Source organism: Podarcis vaucheri (genome assembly GCF_965113315.1).
Source record: "Podarcis vaucheri genome assembly, chromosome: 4".
Taxonomy (NCBI): Eukaryota; Metazoa; Chordata; class Lepidosauria; order Squamata; family Lacertidae; genus Podarcis; species Podarcis vaucheri.
In genome coordinates this window covers 10227737-10248014 of record NC_138762.1, presented here as the reverse complement: position 1 = coordinate 10248014, position 20278 = coordinate 10227737, and the positions used below count along the sequence as shown (strand labels likewise).

Below are 20278 nucleotides of genomic sequence, written 5' to 3'. Positions count from 1 at the left end.
TGAGTGCTTTTGCTGCAATTCAAGCCGTCCAATCTGCCTGTCTCTGGAACTACATCAATTCTATCAAGAACAGGGGAATTTCGTTCGCGATTCGTAAACCACTCCTTTGCAGTTTGATTTCTCTTTCGGTACAGATATAAAAAGGCGCGTTGTTAACCCGTTTTTGTTTTCTTCTCCCCTTCCTCAATTTCAGGTTGGCATTTTGAGGAATTCCTCTCTCCTCCCTCCCCCATAAAGGAGGGTTTTTTTCTTTTCCCAAAAGCCACTTTTATTTTCTCCTGAAGAGATTTCGTGGCGAAAAGAGAGAAGTAGAACCGGGCAAAGATGACACGGCAATTTTTGGTGGCCTTTTTCCTGGCTTTCGTTCTGCAGAATGGGACCTGCAACGGAATCAAGTGGTTGTAAGTATTGTCTTTAATTATTATTATTTTAAAAATCTGCCCAGGCATTGTGTGACAATTTTGCAATTTTGCCACATACTTTAAACCATTTGTCAGGGTGGAGGCAGAAAACCCAAGGTCCAACTAGCCCTGAGGGAAGCATTATCCTTGTTTATTCATGTATCTGCCCCAACGGTGAAAATAGTTGGGGGAATGTGTGCAACTTTAACTTGGTTTCTTACTGGAACCCAAAGATCTACCAACCAGATCTAGGTTCAAACAACAGATAGAATGAAAGCCCATAGATTTATTTACAGTACCAGAACTGAACTCATGGTCTTTTCAACACAGACATCTGCACCTAGATAGCGTTTCTTCAGCCCAATTTAGGTAGGGGGAAAAAAATGTTTTGTTGTTGCTGTTGTTAAACAATTGGGAGTCAAGCCGCCTTGCTGAACTTCTGCAAATCACCAATCTACCATTCACCCATATTTATTGCGTACAATCTCTTTAAACATACCACCCGCATGGATGGTGTTTGCGTGCATGTATGTAATGTACAACTTTCTCTCCCAACCGCTTTTGGCTAAGGGAAATTGTCAGATTTTGGAAGATGGACTTTGCCAGGGAATGTCGAGAAATATCACTCAAGTCAGCCCAACAGTTTACACCCTGGCTTTAGCTAAAGCTCACGCCGTTTCGTTCCAAATTGTTCCTTGATTCATCTGATAGCTGATTTTGGTTGACTCAAGTCTAGCCTGTGATCAGTGCCGGATTTATGTATAAGCTAAGCAAGCTATAGCTTAGGGCCCCACTCTCTTGGGACCCACCCAAAAATTTAAAGAAAAAAACTGGATGTACATTTCCAAAATATAAGATAAAAAACAAATAAAATAAAACCTACATACAGCAAGAGTGTTTTGTGTTGTGTAGGCTCCTATGATGTAAGGAATGGGCCCTGCCTGCTAGCCTGCTTCCTAAAATATCACTGGTTTGCTCCTTTCTATATATAGGGTGCCTACATTCTGCATGGACTTTTCAACAGTTACTTTGATAAAATATATATTTTGTTATGTGCAAATGGCTTTAGATACCTATTAGGTCCGTAAATTACCATCTAGCATATATTCAACACAAAAAAGTGACAATTTGTTGTTGACAAAGGACAGCTGGACATATATATAAAGGGCCCCGTTACCTTCAGTAGCTGAGGGCCTCATCAAACCCTGCCTGTGAGTTTGTCCTAGTGTGGTGAGTTATGCAGAAAAGAGGACATCTATTTGCATAATATTTACACATGGTAATGTATGCATATAGACACAAATGTAGGATTAATAACCATAAATTAAATATCTGTAACATAAATTAAATAGAAATGCAATGCATTTGACCCTAGTGGAGAAGGCACCCAATGGCCTGTGTTCCTGTTCTATCTACTGACCAGGTGCCACTGACACTTGCTTTTTAATCTCTGAACCAGACTTGGACTGAAAAGGTCGCCAGTGGAGCCTCAAATTGACCTGAGAAACAGTCTCAGAGGCTGGATAGACAGCGTGGGAGGACTGCTCTTGAACCCTGGGCTGGAAGCTCTCATCCCTGTCTTAGCTGGATCACCTAATAATAATAATAATAATAATAATAATAATAATAATAATAATTTATACCCTGCCCATCTGGCTGGGTCTCTCCAGCCACCCTGGGCAGCTTCCAACAAAGTATTAAAATACAGTGGTCTGTTAAACATTAAAAGCTTCCCTAAACAGGGCTGCCTTCAGATGTCTTCTAAAAGTCTGGTAGTTGTTGTTCTCTTTGACATCTGGTGGGAGGGTGCTCCACAGGGTGGGTGCCACTACCGAGAAGGCCCTCTGCCTGGTTCCCTGTAACTTGGCTTCTCACAGCGAGGGAACCACCAGAAGGCCCTCGGTGCTGGACCTCAGTGTCTGGGCAGAACGATAGGGGTGGAGACGCTCCTTCAGATATACCGGACCGAGGCCGTTTAATGTCTTTAAAAAATGTGTTAGGGTGTTCAGATTTGCTGTAGAGTAGTCTGGGTGGGTGGGGACAGCTCAGTTGGCAGAGCATGAGACTCTGAATCTCAGGCACGTGGGTTCAAATCCCACGTTGGGCAAAAGATTCCTGCATTGCAGGGGGTTGGACTAGATGACCCTCAAGACCCCTTCCAACTCTGCCATTCTAATATTCCAGGCCATACCTTTCCCTGGGATCGCTGAGAGTTAAATTGCTGGCTTGGCTTGGAAAGGGGAGGCATGTCTTGCTCGTAACTTGTTGTTGTTTAGTCGTGTCCGACTCTCCATGACCCCATGGACCAGAGCACGCCAGGCACTCCTGTCTTCCACTGCCTCCCGCAGTTTGGTCAAACTCATGCTGGTATCTTCGAGAACACTGTCCAACCATCTCGCCCTCTGTCGTCCCCTTCTCCTTGTGCCCTCCATCTTTCCCAACATCAGGGTCTTTTCCAGGGAGTCTTCTCTTCTCATGAGGTGGCCAAAGTATTGGAGCCTCAGCTTCAGGATCTGTCCTTCCAGTGAGCACTCAGGGCTGATTTCCTTCAGAATGGATAGGTTTGATCTTCTTGCAGTCCATGGGACTCTCAAGAGTCTCATCCAGCACACACGGATGCCACATGCCAGGATCATGCTTCCTAGCCAGATGGAAATGGCTGCTGAATGCCTTTTTGAGTGTCTGCCACGTTAAAATGGAAAGAGTGATGTGTGTTGTGCGATCAAACATCGTAGCACCCGCATATGGGGCTCTTCAGCTCATCCAGGCGTTTAGAGCCCATTGAAAGAACGGAACTCCCTCCCAAAAGAATCTTGGGAACCGTAGCTTGCTTAAGGGTGCTGGGAATAGTAGCTCTTTGTGGGTTAAACTACAACTCCCAGGATTCTTGCAGGGCATGGGAGCCATGTGCTTTGAATGGTGATTTAACGGTTTGGTGTCGTACGCAGCCGAAATGTTGACATGTGGAGTGCAGCTGCTCAAGATTCCAGTGGCTCTGTTCCATTTCTCTTCCTCACTCCAGATTTTTCATTTCTCCCTCCTTCCAGCAGTGAGTGTAGTGCCAGTGTGGTGTAGTGGTTAAGAGCGGTAGTCACGTAATCTGGTGAACCGGGTTTGCATCTCTGCTCCTCCACATGCAGCTGCTGGGTGACCTTGGGCCAGTAACACTTCTTTGAAGTCTCTCAGCCCCACTCACCTCACAGAGTGTTTGTTGTGGGGGAGGAAGGGAAAGAAGATTGTTAGCCGCTTTGAGACTCCTGAAGGGGAGAGAAAGGCGGGATATCAAATCCAAACTCTTCTTCTTCTTCTTCTGAGCCCTAGTCCTAGTTTCTCTGTATTCATCCTCAAAGCAGCTTGTACGAAGTTGAACCCCAGAATTTGTAGAGTTGGGTCTTCTAGTCTGACCCCCTGAAATGCAGGCATCTAAACTAAGGAACCCATGATAGATGGCTGTCCCACTTCTGTCTGAAAACCTTCAAGGAAGGAGAGCCCAGAAGCTCTTGAGGGAGTCTTAAGATGACCAAGGGTCCGGAAACCAAGCCTGATGAGGAATGGTTGAAGGAGCTGGGGTTGTTTAGCTTGGAAAAGAGGAGTCTGAGAGTAGATAGGATAGCCACTGAGATATTGATCTCAAGGGCTGTCACATGGAAGAGGGAGCAAGCTTGTTTTCTCCTGCTCTGGAAGGTAGGACTTGAACCCATGGCTTCAAGTTACAACATAGGAGATTCCGACTAAACATCAGGAATAACTTTCAGACAGTAAGAGCTGTTAGACAGTGGAACAGACTTCCACTAGAAGTGGTGGATTCTCATTCATTTCAAGTTTTTAAGCAGAGGTTGGATGGCCATCTGTCATGGATACTTTAGCTGAGATTCCAGCATTGCAGAGGGTTGGACTAAATGTCCTTTGAGGTCCCTTCCACCTCTACAATTCTTTGATTATCTATGTTTGCTCCCTTCCAGTATCTGAAGATAGCTATCGCATCACCTCTCAGTCTAAAGAACCATGGTAATAACAATAGCCATAATTTTTTTTTAAAAAACAATTCATTAAAGTTTTCTTGGTTTACAAATGTATGCACAATGTCTCTTTTTTCAAGTTACATTTTCCATAGGTCAGTTTCATTTGTTGAGACATTAGGGTTACATTAGGAAGAAATGTTACATTAGGAAGAAGGGTTAAACCACAGAGCCTAGGACTTGCCGATCAGAAGGTCGGCGGTTCGAATCCCCACGACGGGGTGAGCTCCCATTGCTCTGTCCCAGGTCCCGGGAGCTGGAATTTGCACGCCTAGGATCAGGCCCCCAGTTCTGTAACGTCCGCTGGGTATGTGGAAGAAATAGATTATGAGGAGTTGGGAAATGGCTTTTCAAAGATGTCCACTAGGGGGAGTTGCTGGCAGTACGGACACAAAGGGTATCCTTTTTAAAAAAACATTAATTGGTACCAAGTTAGGGGAAAATTAAAGGAAAAAAAGGCGAAAAACGCATATCTCCTACCAGCAGATTTCTGTTGTGGCCATGGTCTTATTTTTAAGAATAATGCCCATGGTATTTTGGGCAGTGGTGTCCCGACAATGTTTTATTGGTTTATTGATCTGTTGCTTTTATATGCCGCCTTTTCCTCCAGTGAGCTCAATGCGTGGTTCGTAATTCTCCACCCCCACGTATTATCCTCACAATAACCCTGTGAGGGAGGGAGGTCAGATTAGGAAGCAGGGTCTAGCCCAAGTGAGCTTCATAAGGCTAAGCCGGCATTCAACCCCTGGTTTCCTAGGTCCTAGTCTGAAGCTCTAACCACTACACCACACTCCCTTTTGATATGTGGGTGGAACAGGAATCTCGCTCATTGAGAGACAGCGCTGCAGCCAGGAATCTCAGCTAGCATTGCTCAGAAAGGCCTCTCACTCTTCTTGAGGCCTTGGAGAACGTTTGCCAGTCTGAGAAAGCGAAATCTGGCCTAGATGAACCACTAATCTCACTTACTTTAGGACAACTTTGCACATTCAATAATAATAATAATAATAATAATAATAATTAATACAGTCATACCTCTTGTTGCATTTGCTTAACGTTGTGGCTTTTTGGGTTGCGAACGCAGCAAACCCGGAAGTATACACTTTTGCAGTGCGCACATGTGCAGAAGCATTCTGCACGCTTTGCACATGCGCAGAAGCACTCTATCGCGCTCCGCACTTGCACAGAAGCACCGCTCTAGTTGCGGACTTTTCGGGGTGTGAACAGATCATGTCTGCAACTAGAGGTACCACAGTAGTAATATAAATAAATAAAATAAAATAAAATAAAATTTATATGCTGCCCATCTGAGTGGGTTGCCCCAGCCACTCTAGGCAGCTCCCAACAAAAAACGATGCCGCATTAAACACTAAAAAAATTCCCTGACCAGGATCCCTGGATATGGGGATTCCAAACAATCAGGGATCCCAGATAGCAGATCTTTCTGAGACCTTGGAGGGATGTTGCACAGATGGGCTAATGATCTGACCCGGTGGGAGGCAGCTTCACACGGCCTTTGGGGCTGACCGCACCAAACAAAAGCTGACAAATGTCCCCAAACATGCTGGCCTCCCTATGCGCTCACCGAGCCAAACTCTCGCAGCTGGCATGAACTTCAAGGCGGGTTTCCTATTTGAATTCAACAAAGCAGGGGCTGCCAATGCCCAGAGAGGAGTTGGCTGAGCCTCATTCGGCGGCACGTAATATTTTATATTTGACTTGTTTAGCCTGCAGTCTTTGGGTCGCTGCTCTGAAGCTCTGCTGCCTCCGGTGAGCTTACTTCTGAGTAATGGGGTGGGAAGCCTGCAGCGCCGGCACGTTGCGCAAAGATCATTGTCTTCCTCTGTGCGTTCCCTTTGCGAGTCGACAAGGTGAGGGCGTCCAACTCCTTCCCTTTCTTTCCCTTCCAGCAGGCAAACATCATCGTTGTTTGTTAATGGCTGGCTGCTCTTCTGATATTTTCCTGCTGAAAAATCTCAGCCGCGTGCCAAGGAGAGAGTGAGAGCAGGGCGACACGTATTGTTGACTCAGGCCTTGTTCGCACATTTCAGTTTGGGTTGGCTAACCCACAGTCTCTTTGGCTTCTCTGAATGCCGGGCTCCTGGGGAAGCTGCCAGTTGCTTCCCAGGCATTTCTCTTCCTCTCCCCACGCTAAATGGTTGCCCTGGGAAAGCTGCAGCCAGAAGACAAAAGCTGCAATACAGCACAGCCCTAAGAGGTTTTCACGCAGAGAGGCGACGGGAAGCCTCCCTCTGCAGGGCAAGGCATTCATTGGAAGTGCCTTTACAGAACATCTGAAGCAGCTGGTGGCACTTGGGCAAAAATAAATAAATGAGAGGCACAAATACAAGATGGGTGACACCTGGCTTGAGAGCAGTACATGTGAAAAGGATCTAGGAGTCTTGGTTGACCCACAAACTTGACATGAGCCAACAGTGTGACGCGGCAGCTAAAAAAGCCAATGCAATTCTGGGCTGCACCAATAGGAGTATAGCATCTAGATCAAGGGAAGTAATAGTGCCACTGTATTCTGCTCTGGTCAGACCTCACCTGGAGTACTGTGTCCAGTTCTGGGCACCACAGTTCAAGAAGGACACTGACAAACTGGAACGTGTCCAGAGGAGGGCAACCAAAATGGTCAAAGGCCTGGAAACGATGCCTTATGAGGAACGGCTAAGGGAGCTGGGCATGTTTAGCCTGGAGAAGAGGAGGTTAAGGGGTGATATGATAGCCATGTTCAAATATATAAAAGGATGTCACATAGAGGAGGGCGAAAGGTTGTTTTCTGCTGCTCCAGAGAAGCGGACACGGAGCAATGGATCCAAACTACAAGAAAGAAGATTCCACCTAAACATGAGGAAGAACTTCCTGACAGTAAGAGCTGTTCGACAGTGGAATTTGCTGCCAAGGAGTGTGGTGGAGTCTCTTTCTTTTGAGGTCTTTAAGCAGAGGCTTGACAACCATATGTCAGGAGTGCTCTGATGGTGTTTTCTGCTTGGCAGGGGGTTGGACTTGGTGGCCCTTGTGGTCTCTTCCAACTCTATGATTCTATGATTCTATGATGCTTCCTGAAAGGCAAAGGGAACGGCTTTTGGGAGTGCAGGGGCCATGGTGGAAAAGGACAATTTGGGGGTCATCTCCTTGAGACACTCTAAGATGTGGTGTCATTTCCCCAGATGATCCAGGTATATCCAGGTGATCCTTCCGGCAACCTGGCACTGAGCCTCATAGGTAAAGGGACCCCTGACCGTTAGGTCCAGTTGTGGATGACTCTGGGGTTGCGGCGCTCATCTCGCTTTACTGGCCGAGGGAGCCAGCTTACAGCTTCCGGCTCATGTGACTAAGCCGCTTCTGGCGAACCAGAGCAGCGCACGGAAATGCCGTTTACCTTCCCACCGGAGTGGTACCTAGTTATCTACTTGCACTTTGACATGCTTTCGAACTGCTAGGTTGGCAAGAGCAGGAACCAAGCAACGGGAGCTCACCCCGTTGCGGGGATTCGAACCGCCGACCTTCTGATCAGCAAGTCCTAGGCTCTGTGGTTTAACCCACAGCGCCACCCACGTCCCTTAAATCATGAGGTTACTGACACGTGAATTGTGGTGCATCTCTCTCTCTCTCTCGGTGTGGGTATGGAGTTTGGACAATGACCCTTGGCTGTAAGATCTAAGGCATGATGACAAGTGTGTGTTCCTGATTTGGCCTGTGAAATGTTGGAAGTTGATGGAATACTCTGCCTGTGGATAGTTAGCGTGTCAGGCGTTAGGGATGCAAAACAAGAAGTTTTTAATTTCATTGCTACACTTGTTTTGTTCTTCAATCCTTCTTTTGTTTGTCTTTGTTACAATCACATTTGTTTCATTATTCAATTGTCGCACTTAGATTTGTTTTGTTAGCTTGCAATTGTTTCCCTGTGTGTCCTCCCCTCCTTGCATTGCCACTGCCAGCACAGTTTGCTTTGGCAGATCTTTCTGGTAGCTACCAGTTTAAAAGCCAGAATGTCCCAGAGGTTGCATCATCCTGGGACATTCTTGAGGGACCGTGTGTGTGTGTGTTCCACTTCTATTTACCATCACCCTCCCCCCCCCCCCGCATCATAATGGGTATCTGGATGGCCACTGCGTCTGCGCATGTGCGGATTGCAATTCGGTACTTCTGCGCATGCGCAAAGCACAGTTTAGCGCTTCTGCGCATGCTTGACTCCTGAAACCTGGAGGTAACCCGTTCCGGTACTTTCGGGTTTCGATGGGTCTGTAACCTGAAAAAACGCAATCTGAAGCGTCTGTAACCTGAGGTATGACTGTACAGTGGTACCTTGCGTTACAGACGCTTCAGGTTACAGACGCTTCAGGTTACAGACTCCGCTAACCCAGAAATAGTACCTCGGATTAAGAACTTTGCTTCAGGATGAGAACAGAAATCGAACGGTGGCAGTGGGAGGCCCCATTAGCTAAAGTGGTATCTCAGGTTAAGAACAGTTTCAGGTTAAGAACGGACCTCCAGATCGAATTAAGTTCTTAACCCAAGGTACCACTGTAGTGGAAATAAGGAAAACCATTCCCATTCATTCCTCAATGCATTTGTTTCAAAATGCTTGGAAATTGAATTAAATAATCTCCATCCAGTTCAATCATTACAAAATGAGAGGGATTCCTAGGCTAGTATGCATTAGTTTTGCATGTGTAGAGAAGATGATGATGATTATATACATGACAGAGCTTTATCACAGCCATCCTGTTTTGGTTCCATGCAGGGTCCAATGGAGCAAGGCTGGTTGGTTATTTCAGCACCATGGAGAGATCCCAGTGAGCAACGTGCTCCAAGAAAGGCTGTTGTCGAACTAAGTGTCTTTGAGCCTCTACGTTGCATCTCACATACTTAGGACATACTGTCTTGAGCAGGGGTCAGCAAACTTTTTCAGCAGGGGGCTGCCCCGCTGCCCCTCAGGCCTTGTGGGGGGGGGGCAGGCTATAGTTTTTTTTGGGGGGGGGGTTGAACGAATTCCTATGCCTCGCAAATAACCCAGAGATGCATTTTAAATAAAAGGACACATTCTACTCATGTAAAAACACGCCGATTCCTGGACTGTCTGCGGGCCGGATTGAGAAGGCGATTGGGCTGGATCCGGTCCCCAGGCTTTAGTTTGCCTACCCATTCCTTTGAGCCTCTACCTTGCAGTTCACCTCTCTTAGGACCTCCTGCCTTGAGTCTCTTAAAGCTCCAATAACTTAGGCTCAAAATATCTGAAAGTCCATCTCCGCTCCCACCAACCTTCTTGGGCGCTAAGCTCTCCTGACAGTTCCACCACTCCCAAAAGTGCAGGAAATGGCAGCCTGGGATGGAGCTTTCTCTGCGGCAGCCCCTGAACTGTGGGGCTCTCACCCTACAGAGCTTCTTCTAGCATCCTCATAGTACAGCTTCTGCCCTATGCTGCCCTAAGTTGCATCACTTTGCCCTGGCCGTTGGCAGTTAAGGCTTTGTGGGGCCCACCTTTTGGGCTTATACCCAATTTATACCATTCTGTTTTAGAATGGTAATGATTTAATTTTTAAAAAATGAATAATTGTATGTTCTATTGTTTTAACCTGCCTTTAGACCTTATGGTGAAGAGCAGGTACAATATAATATAATATTATTTTATTTTATTTATACCCCTCCCATCTGACTGGACTAGCCCTAGCTACTCTGGGTGGCTTCCAACATATATATAGAAACATTAAAAACTTCCCTAGACAGGCCTGCCTTCAGATGTCTTTTAAAGGTTGTACAGTGGTACCTCGGGTTAAGAACTTAATTCATTCTGGAGGTCCATTCTTAACCTGAAAGTGTTCTTAACCTGAGGTACCACTTTAGCTAATGGGGTCTCCCACTGCCACCGTGCGATTTCTGTTCTCATCCTGAAGCAAAGTTCTTAACCCGAGGTACTATTTCTGGGTTAGCGGAGTCTGTAACCTGAAGCGTCTGTAACCTGAGGTACCACTGTATAGTTATTGGCTCGGGGGTCGCATAACTCCACAGCATCCAACATTTCTCTGATGAAAATAGGGCCATCCTAAGGAAAAAAGCAGGACATTCTGGGATCAAGTCAGAAACTGGGATGGCTTCTGTAAATCCAGGACTGTCCCTGGAGGCAAAATAAGAAAATTCCTTCCAGTAGCACCTTAAAGACCAACTAAGTTAGTTCTTGGTATGAGCTTTCGTGTGCATGCACACTTCTTCAGATACATGAAAGCTCATACCAAGAACTAACTTAGTTGGTCTTTAAGGTGCTACTGGAAGGAATTTTTTTATTTTGACTATGGCAGACCAACACGGCTACCTATCTGTAACTGTCCCTGGAAGGTCAGCATCAGGCTTAGAGCCAGGAAGCTACTCTATCCCCTTCGCTAGAGACGTTTTAGAGCCTATAAATCTTTGACCTGTCCAGTGATGCTGTTTCACTGTCCCTGGAAGGCTGCACTGTGTGATAATCCTTAGTATGTACCGCATTTTTCGCCCTATAGGACGCACCGTCCCATAAGACGCACCTAGTTTTTTGGGGGGGAAATAAAGGAAAAAAATTATTTCCCCCCCAGGCGCGGGGCTGGGGCAGCCCGAGCTTCCCCCGACCCCAGCCCCCAAACAGGCAGCTCTCTGCAAGCCGTGGGAGCCCAGAGGTGGTTCCCACTGCTTGAGGAGAGATCCGCGAAGCCTGGACGCGCTGAGATCAGCGCGCGCAGGCTTCGGGATGCCGGCAACTCTCCCGAAGCAGCGGGAACGTTCCCGCTGCTTGGGGAGAGATCCGCGAAGCCTGGACGCACTGAGGTCAGCGCGCGCAGGCTTCGGGATGCCGGCAACTCTCCCCAAGCAGCAGGAACGTTCCCGCTGCTTGGGGAGAGATCCGCGAAGCCTGGACGCGCTGAGGTCAGCGCGCGCAGGCTTCGGGATGCCGGCAACTCTCCCGAAGCAGCGGGAACGTTCCCGCTGCTTGGGGAGAGATCCGCGAAGCCTGGACGCGCTGAGGTCAGCGCGCGCAGGCTTCGGGATGCCGGCAACTCTCCCCAAGCAGTGGGAACGTTCCCGCTGCTTCGGGAGAGATCCGCGAAGCCTGGACGCGCTGAGGTCAGCGCGCGCAGGCTTCGGGATGCCGGCAACTCTCCCCAAGCAGCGGGAACGTTCCCAAGGCTTGCGGATAGCTTCCTGAAGCCTGGAGAGGGAGAGGGGTCGGTGCGCACCTACCGCTCTCGCTCTCCAGGCTTCAGCGAAAGCCTGCATTCGCCCCATAAGACGCACCCACATTTCCCCTTCATTTTTGGAGGGGAAAAAGTGTGTCTTATAGGGCGAAAAATACGGTAGTTCCACGCTTATTTATGCAACCGGAGCCTCCAGTTTTCTAGAGTCAGGAAAATTCTCTCTAGAGGATTAGAGACTCAAAGAGCTGGAAAGGGTCTTGTACCATGTTACCTGCTTTACCTTATTCCTGCTTCTGAGTGAATGTGTTCAGCCTGCCCAAGCTAATTACCTAAGCTGACAAACCCCGCAATATGCGCCTGGACTGGGAGTCTATGGCAATCAGGCTTATGCTTTTCTGACAGTATCCCTAACACTATTTGAAAGCCTCATCAACTCGGTATAAATCGGATTTGACACTTGTTTATATTATCAGGGGAAGGGCTGAAGAGTGGTAATAACTTTTTTTTTTTTTAGAAAGAGAAGAAAAAAACAGCTCTGTTCAAGATCTCCGGCAGGGAGAACTGTAGCTCAGGAAATTTCGCCGAATAGGAGGGTACAAGCAGTGCCGGATTTACGTATAAGCTAAACAAGCTATAGCTTAGGATCCCACTCTCTTGGAGCCCCCTAAAAAAATCAGAGGGGAAAAACTGGATGTACATTTCCAAAGTATAAGATAAAAAACAAATAAAATAAAACCTACATGCAGCAACAGTGTTTTGTGTTGTGTAGGATCCTACGATGTAAGTCATGGGCCCCGCCTGCTAGCCTGCTCCCTAAAATATCACTAGTTTCCTCCTTTCTATATATAGGGTGCCTCCATTCTGCATGGACTGCTTGCATGGCAACATGTGCAAATGGCTTGAGATACCTATGAGGTCCATAAATTACCATATAGCATTTATTCAACACAAAAAACAGTGACAATTTCTTGTTGACAAAGGACAGCTGGACATACAAAGGGCCCCGTTACCTTCAGTGGCTTAGGGCCTCAAGAAAGCTAAATCCAGCCCTCGGTACAAGCCTGCAAGCCCAGGTCAGGGAAGGGCAATAGCTCAGTGGCAGAACATCTGCTTTGCGTGCAAATCATTGCTTCAACATGGGTGAGCTTTGCTTCTTCTAGTACACTGGTATTAGTGTTACGATATAGAAGCAATGCGGCCGCGAGCTGCTGCTAGCTTGGAAGCAAAACATAATGGGAATGTTGGGTACTGTTCCGTGGGAAACAAAGGGACAGTCTTTTCACAGTGCGAAGCACCGGAATTAGCTCACAGTGTAATATGAGCTGTACTGGAAGTACAGTAGGTGGAGTTTGTGTCTCTCTGCTGTTGGAGTTTGAAGAGAGCAGACGTGTTTCTCTGTAACGCTGCAAAGACAGAAATAAAGGCATGTAAATACGTTTCTGCCTATCTCTTTCCCCTGCCCCTGCCCCTGGGGGGGGGCAGGAAAGAGTGGTGTGTTCTCCTCACGTTGGGGAGGATCGCCGATCGCGACCTTGCCTGGATCTTGCCGGGAATGCAGACAGGGAGGTCAACCGGTGATCCAAGCCGGGTGCCTGGAGAGTGGCCAGTTTCTCCTGAAGGCAGGCTTGAATCCCGACAATTAGTTCGCTTGTCTTCCAATTTGAAAACTTCTCTGAATTTCTCTATGACTTCCCCTTTTATAACCAGGAAACCCCTGGAGGTTGGAAGTTGATTGCCCAAACTGAGATCTCTACATAACACATATCCAAGATAATGGTTGCTGTAACTTAGCAGCATAATATCTTCTTTGTGCCTGGTTGGCTACTGTGAGAACAGGATTCTGGACTAGATGGGCCATTGGCCTGATCCAGTGGGCTGCTCTTTTGTTCTTAAGCCTACAAACAGGATCCGAGTGCAACGGCTTTCTCCCCATATTTGATTCCCACCAACTGATGTTCAAAGACATACACCCCAGACACTGGGAGTCAAGACACAGCCACTGAGACTGCTAGCCACGATAATGCACAAAACCAGAAATAAACTCAAATCCCCCCGGTTTACTATCCCTAGTATTTCCAGACTCCCATAAAAGTACCTGACTTAAAACCGTCTATCAAAAACTTCACTCTTGTGGCCTATCCCCACAACACCAACTCGCTATGGGCCCTGCCAAAGCAAACCGTCTAATTGGTCAATGTCTAAAAGATATTAAGCATCAGAACAATCTGGCCACTATAAGGAAATTCTGCCCTTGGTATGTTAACAGAGGCCTCATTGTGGGAGTTTACTATAGATCCCCAAGCCAAACGGAGGACATAGATGATGCCTTCCTGGAACAGATGGCCAAGCATGCAAAAGGAAGGGAGATAGTAGTAATGGGGGACTTCAATTAACCGGATATTTGTTGGATGTCAAACTCAGCCAAGAGCATAAGGTCAAACAGATTCCTCACTGGCCTTGCAGACAACTTCATTGTCCAGAAAGTGGGAGAAGCAACAAGAGGAACAGCCATTTTAGATCTGGTCCTAACCAATGTTGATGACCTGGTTAGTGGGGTAGAAGTGGAAGGATCATAGAATCATAGAATCATAGAGTTGGAAGAGGACACTGACAAACTGGAACGTGTCCAGAGGAGGGCAACCAAAATGGGCAAAGGCCTGGAAACGATGCCTTATGAGGAACGGCTAAGGGAGCTGGGCATGTTTAGCATGGAGAAGAGGAGGGTAAGGGGTGATATGATAGCCATGCTCAAATATATAAAAGGATGTCACATAGAGGAGGGAGAAAGGTTGTTTTCTGCTGCTCCAGAGAAGCGGACACGGAGCAATGGATCCAAACTACAAGAAAGAAGATTCCACCTAAACATTAGGAAGAACTTCCTGACAGTAAGAGCTGTTCGACAGTGGAATTTGCTGCCAAGGAGTGTGGTGGCGTCTCCTCCTTTGGAGGTCTTTAAGCAGAGGCTTGACAACCATATGTCAGGAGTGCTCTGATGGTGTTTCCTGCCTGGCAGGGGGTTGGACTCAGTGGCCCTTGTGGTCTATTCCAACTCTATGATTCTATGTTCATTTTCCACCTCTCCATTTTGATTCTCTGGCCCCATATCTGCACAAACTTATTAGCCCAGAAATATAACAGTGGAGGGTTCCCTAATGCGTCAGCTCAACTTGAAAACAGAACCGGGTACTTCAGAGGCAGGAGAAGTTGAAAACAATATCCAGGCTGCAGTGCCAAGGCATAAGGCAGATCGGCCGTTTCTGTGTTGAGTTCCACTAAACGCTGTGCTGTGCTCTAAGAAACGCCAGCCAGCCAGAACGCTCATAATTTTTCTGCCTCCCTCCCGATTCACTCACAGAGATGTTTCCAATTATGAAGCTTTAAAGCAAGAGGTTCAAACGTGAAAGACGATCAGAAACTATATTTATCCGTCACGGTCGTGGTCAGCTCTTTAGAGTGTGACTGGCTCTATGAGAAACAGCCCCGCCTAAGAGTTAACCAAATTCCTCTCTCTGATTCCACATTTTGAGATGTCTTTCTTTCCGTCATCTCTCAAATCCTCCCTTACTCTACCAGAATTCACCACCCTATTAAAGCGCAAAGTTTTAACGCACAAAAGTTATAACCGAGTGCTCTTTAACGCGTTTCGCTGATGAAAACAGTTGCCCGTTTATAAGCTCCTTTCACAGAATGCTTGAGAGTGTTAAATGCCACCATTTGTAGTATGCTGTTCTGCACAAACGTTTTTTGTTTCTCCAGACCAGGACACAGTATATCGTACATTTGTCCATGTGGCACACAAACACACAATTTAGGGAGGAATTCAACACAGAGCTAGAACATTTCTGCCTACCTGATTGAATGATCTGCCCTTTCTTCTACCCACCTGAGCTGATTTTTGGGGGTCAGAATAGCTGGAAACCCATACCCTCCAACATTTCTCTGATGAAAATAGGGACGTCCCATTCCATAATGATATTTTACCGTTTATACCTCCCCACACACACACCTTACTGGGTTGCCCCAGCCACTCCCAACATATATAAAACAATAATAAAACATTAAAAGAAAACCTTCCCTATACAGGATTGCCTTCAGATTGTGGGAATGTTCAGGGATGCAGGAGAGGATATATTGATTATAGCCTTTCCAACTTGTGTTAACAAGTTCACAATTTAGCAGAGTAACATCCCCCTTTTTAAACTTGCAGAGGATGCGCTTGCTCAGGCTCGCCAAAGCCTCTATAATAACTGTTCTGGTATTTTCCCCTTATTCCCTCATAAAAGATAAGACACGACACAGTCTTCTATAAAAGTATAAAAGGAGTTTACTCACTCACATTCTGTTCACAACTGGATCCCAGAAGGCAGACTTAGCTTAGAAAAGTAACATACACCTGGAAATTATCTCATAAGAAGACAGTCCTCTCTTGGCAAGAGAGCATCTTTGGCTAAGCAGATGTTGCTTCTTTGATGCATGTAGTCAAAAGGGAGAGAGATGGCTGCCCTGCCCTGTGCTTTTGTCATTACCTGCACAGGTGAGGCCACGCCCACCTCTAGTCACATGCAGAGGAAGTCTGTCCCAGCCCAGAAGGAAACAGGAAGTTTACCTGCTGGCTCAAACATTCCTCCCTATGTGTAAACACGTTCACTCTAGGAATGTTGTACTTGACTGCTCTTGTGTTTCATATCCCACACAGGTGGCTCGGAGGTCGGTTAAGTCCACACCCTCCAACATTTTTCCAATGAAAATAGGGGCATCTTAAGGAAAAGTGGGACATTAGGGGATCAAATCATAAACCGGGATGGCTTCTCTAAATCAGGGACGTCCCTGGAAAGTAGGGACACTTGGAGGGTCTGGTTAAACACAGAAGGGGAGAGGGATCTTGGGTTCAAGTTCTGCCTGTGTTTTTCCTATTGGGGCATCTAGTTGGCGACTGTGAGAACAGGATTCTGGATTAGATGGGCCACTGGCCTGATTCAGCAGGCTCCTCTTATGTTCTTATGCCAATTTTGGAAGGTGGAGAGGGCAGGTCCATAGCTATATCGAGGCTAGCCACACACACCCCGGGGCAAGCCTCCAGAGGGGCGCCATTGAAGTTCCCAGTCTGTGTGTGTGTGTGTGTACGCAAATGTGCATTGGGGGTGTGTGCCAAACTGAGTCTTTGACTCAGGTGAAATAAAGTCTCGCCTCAGATGGGACACTGTTGACATCAACCCAGGTCTCTACAGATGCATGCGAGCCCACGAGCGCCCCATTGGGGACCTTGACCCACTTCCCAGCACTCATGCCCCAAATGTGGAACCTTCCCCCCCCCCCCGAGGTTTACTCCTCACCCCATACCAAAAGCTGATAAAAATGGAGAAGTTTTGCGTGTTTAGACATTTAAACCTCCCTCTTAAATAAATTCAGACAAGACTCAATTTTGGTTTCTGGCAGAATTCAGGCCACAACTTTATTGATTACAGCAAGTGACTGGTTGCATAGGCTCTGGTTCGACTAGCTCTCTGCCTTGCAGGAAGCGCTGACCCAGGGGACCAGCATAGGTCAGCCAAGGGTGAACACCTGGATAAGCGGAAAGCTGGGAACATGCTCACTCTGCCACCCAAATGTCCCCCTGGACTCAGGCACGGGCACAACCCCCTCACAGGGGTTGACCAAACTATTCTGTCTTTAATGGGATAGCCTTCACATAGGGATGGCGAGAGCGTTCTCCCATCCCTATCACCTGAACCAGAGCCTATCCACAACCTTACAAGTTGTGATTATTTGCTACACCGCAGGTGAAATGGCAACAGCCAATCAGCCAAGTGGGGGAAATTCCTGCCGTGCCCCTGTCCCGACAGACAACACACGACGGTGTAGCAAAGTCAAGTGCAAAGCCCTAAAAGTAGGGAGAGGTGGGCAGGTCAATGGCGTAGTGTGGGGGTGCAGGGGGGGCCGGCCGCACCGGGCGCAACATCTGGGGGGGCGCTCGCACTCGCAGCTCTCTGCCCCTACCTGGCTCACTCACTCTCTCTCACTGCAGTGCTGGCTGTGCGAATCCGATCCGAGCCGCTGGGTCGCCGCCCACTGTGGAGGGGGTGGGTGCCAGGTGTGTGGTGCGGAGAGAGAGCGAAGGACTATCTGGGGGAGGGACAGTGCAGTGGCCGCCCAGCGCAGCGCTGAGCGCGGGAGAGAACCACACAAGAACCAGACCAGGCAGCAGCAAGAAGAAGCTGGCAGCGGCGGCAGGTTAGGGGTTAGGGGGCGCAAATTACTTGCCTTGCCCTGGGTTAGGGGGCGCAAATTACTTGCCTTGCTCTGGGTTAGGGGGCGCAAATTACTTGCCTTGCCCTGGGTTAGGGGGCACAGATTGCTTGCCTTGCCCCGGGTTAGGGGGCGCAAATTACTTGCCTTGCCCCGGGTTAGGGGGCGCAAATTGCTTGCCTTGCCCCGGGTTAGGGGGCGCAAATTACTTGCCTTGCCCCGGGTTAGGGGGTGCAAATTGTGTGGTGTGGTGTAGTGGTTAAGAGCGGTAGTCACGTAATCTGGGTAACCGGGTTCGCGTCTCCGCTCCTCCACATGCAGCTGCTGGGTGACCTTGGGCCAGTCACACTTCTGTGAAGTCTCTCAGCCCCACTCACCCCACAGAGTGTCTGTTGTGGGGGAGGAAGGGAAAGGAGATTGTTAGCCGCTTTGAGACTCCTGAAGGGGAGTGAAAGGCGGGATATCAAATCCAAACTCTTCTTCTTCTTCTTCTTGCCTTGCCCCGGGTTAGGGGGCACAAATTACTTGCCTTGTGCCGGGTTAGGGGGCGCAAATTACTTGCCTTGCCCCGGGTGCTGACAACCCATGCTACGCCACTGGGGCAGGTGTTCCGGATGCATGCGCTGAAAGAGGAAGCTCTGGGTCACATGCATGGGCATAAACAGGTCCCTCGAAACCATTTGGACTGCGTCCCATTGGCCTGATTGAACCCTGCATCAAGGGACCTACCAATTGGGTGTTGTGGCTATCCAAACGTACCCACCCACAACACAGGGTTAGGTTGCCAGGTCTCACCGCAACACATGCCCTCCTTAAGGGAGGACCCGATTTGTCTAGCTTTCGAGGCAGCTTTCTGATAAACGTCGACCTGACTGAACCTAATTTTTAATCAGCTCCTCCTGTCATTTTATTTTATTGGCTTAAATAGTCACATTATCATGTTCTTATGCTGTGAACAGCTCTGTAAAATTAGTATTGAAAAACGGTATTAAAAATACTACTTCTTGTTGTTGTTATCCTGGCTCCCCTCCTGACAGGGACTCAAGGAGGCTTACAGATAAATTAGAAACAGCTAAACAGTTAAAACAGCTAGATCCCGTCAGCAGCTTTGTGGGCATCAAAGTCCCCTTCCCATCCTTACATGCGCTTCCAGAACATTCTGGAGTGTTTCCTTTCCCCTTGCTTTTCAGTCAGATCTGGCAGTCTTGGCCGTCCCATTTGCCAAACCAAACTTTCAAAGTTCAGAGCCGGAGAAGGCTTTGAAGGGGTGGGTGGTGACTAATGGCTAAGCCCATTGCTGAGGTAAAAGCCTCACATGGCGCGGGTTCAAACTCCTCAGGGGCAGCTCCGAATAAGGGTTCCCCTGATCAAAGCGTCTGGTTCCAAGCCCGCCTCTAATCCAGGTCTTTAAGAGAGTCGGCGAAGTAGCCATTTGCCGGTGGCAGGGAATAAATCACACCCATAAAACGTGTCCATTAGCGACCAAAGGGTATTCACCTCAGGGTCTCAAGATGGCGCACGAGAAACTGAGGCGAGGCGCAAGTGTCATTTTAGCGCAGCTAGAGGTGGACCTTTCTTTCGAGCCGTGGCCGTCACTGAACTGCTGAGAGGGTCATTCTCCAGCTGTGAGCCGTAAAAGACTTTTTATGAGCAAAAGGAGAACGGTTTACGGCCACGCCAGCTAGATGATAAAAGCTGCACGGGAAGTAGCTCTTTGTGTTTCAGCCTGACCTGGCTGGGTGGCTGGGATAGAATCCTTTCCAAAATGTCCGCTTCCCTTCCGTTTACCCCTCAGATTTCCAGCTGCAACATGGAGACAAAACACCGTCTTCTTGGCCGCAACATGGTCAACTGTGGGCCTTTTGTGCTCCATGAAAGTTAGTTCTTGGTATAAGCTTTCGTGTGCATGCACACGAAAGCTTATACCAAGAACTAACTTAGTTGGTCTTTAGGGTGCTACGGGAAGGAATTTTTTTTATTTTGACTATGGCAGACCAACACGGCTACCTATCTGTAACTGCTCCATGAAGTGAGTTTTTACCTGTCTCTCTAGCAACCCTTCCCATTTTTTTATTATTTTCTAGGCATTCCGCCTCCACTTTCACTCAAAAGCAGTGCAGCTTTTAAGAGTAATGTATGAGTGAATGAGGGAGGCGGGTGGCACTGTGGGTTAAACCACAGAGCCTAGGAGTTGCTGATCAGAAGGTTGGCAGTTCGAACCCCCGCAATGGGGTGAGCTCCCGTTGCTCGGTCCCTGCTCCTGCCCACCTAGCAGTTCGAAAGCACGTCAAAGTGCAAGTAGATAAATAGGTACCGCTCTGGCGGGAAGGTAAACGGCGTTTCCATGCATTGCTCTGGTTCGCCAGAAGCGGCTTAGTCATGCTGGCCACATGACCCGGAAGCTGTACGCCGGCTCCCTCGGCCAATAAAGCAACATGAGTGC

At 48.0% G+C, this 20278-nt stretch overlaps 1 protein-coding gene and 2 long non-coding RNA genes across 3 annotated transcripts in view; all 3 read left to right on the top strand.

Moving 5' to 3' along the window:
• The window catches only part of LOC309530625, a 419691-nt gene that overhangs the window by 116607 nt on the left and 282806 nt on the right, over positions 1–20278 (top strand). The window lies entirely within an intron of this gene.
• WNT11 (Wnt family member 11) overlaps positions 1–20278 on the top strand; it is a 61596-nt gene that overhangs the window by 18626 nt on the left and 22692 nt on the right. The window contains exon 3 of the mRNA XM_082219501.1: positions 194–401. Coding sequence (XP_082075627.1) covers positions 325–401 — 77 coding nt within the window. The 5' untranslated portion in view covers positions 194–324. The remainder of the gene's footprint in view (positions 1–193; positions 402–20278) is intronic.
• LOC309530262 lies at positions 17379–18926 on the top strand. Its single transcript, XR_014218737.1, has 2 exons — positions 17379–17494; positions 18441–18926. It is a non-coding gene; the product is annotated as an uncharacterized lncRNA (long non-coding RNA).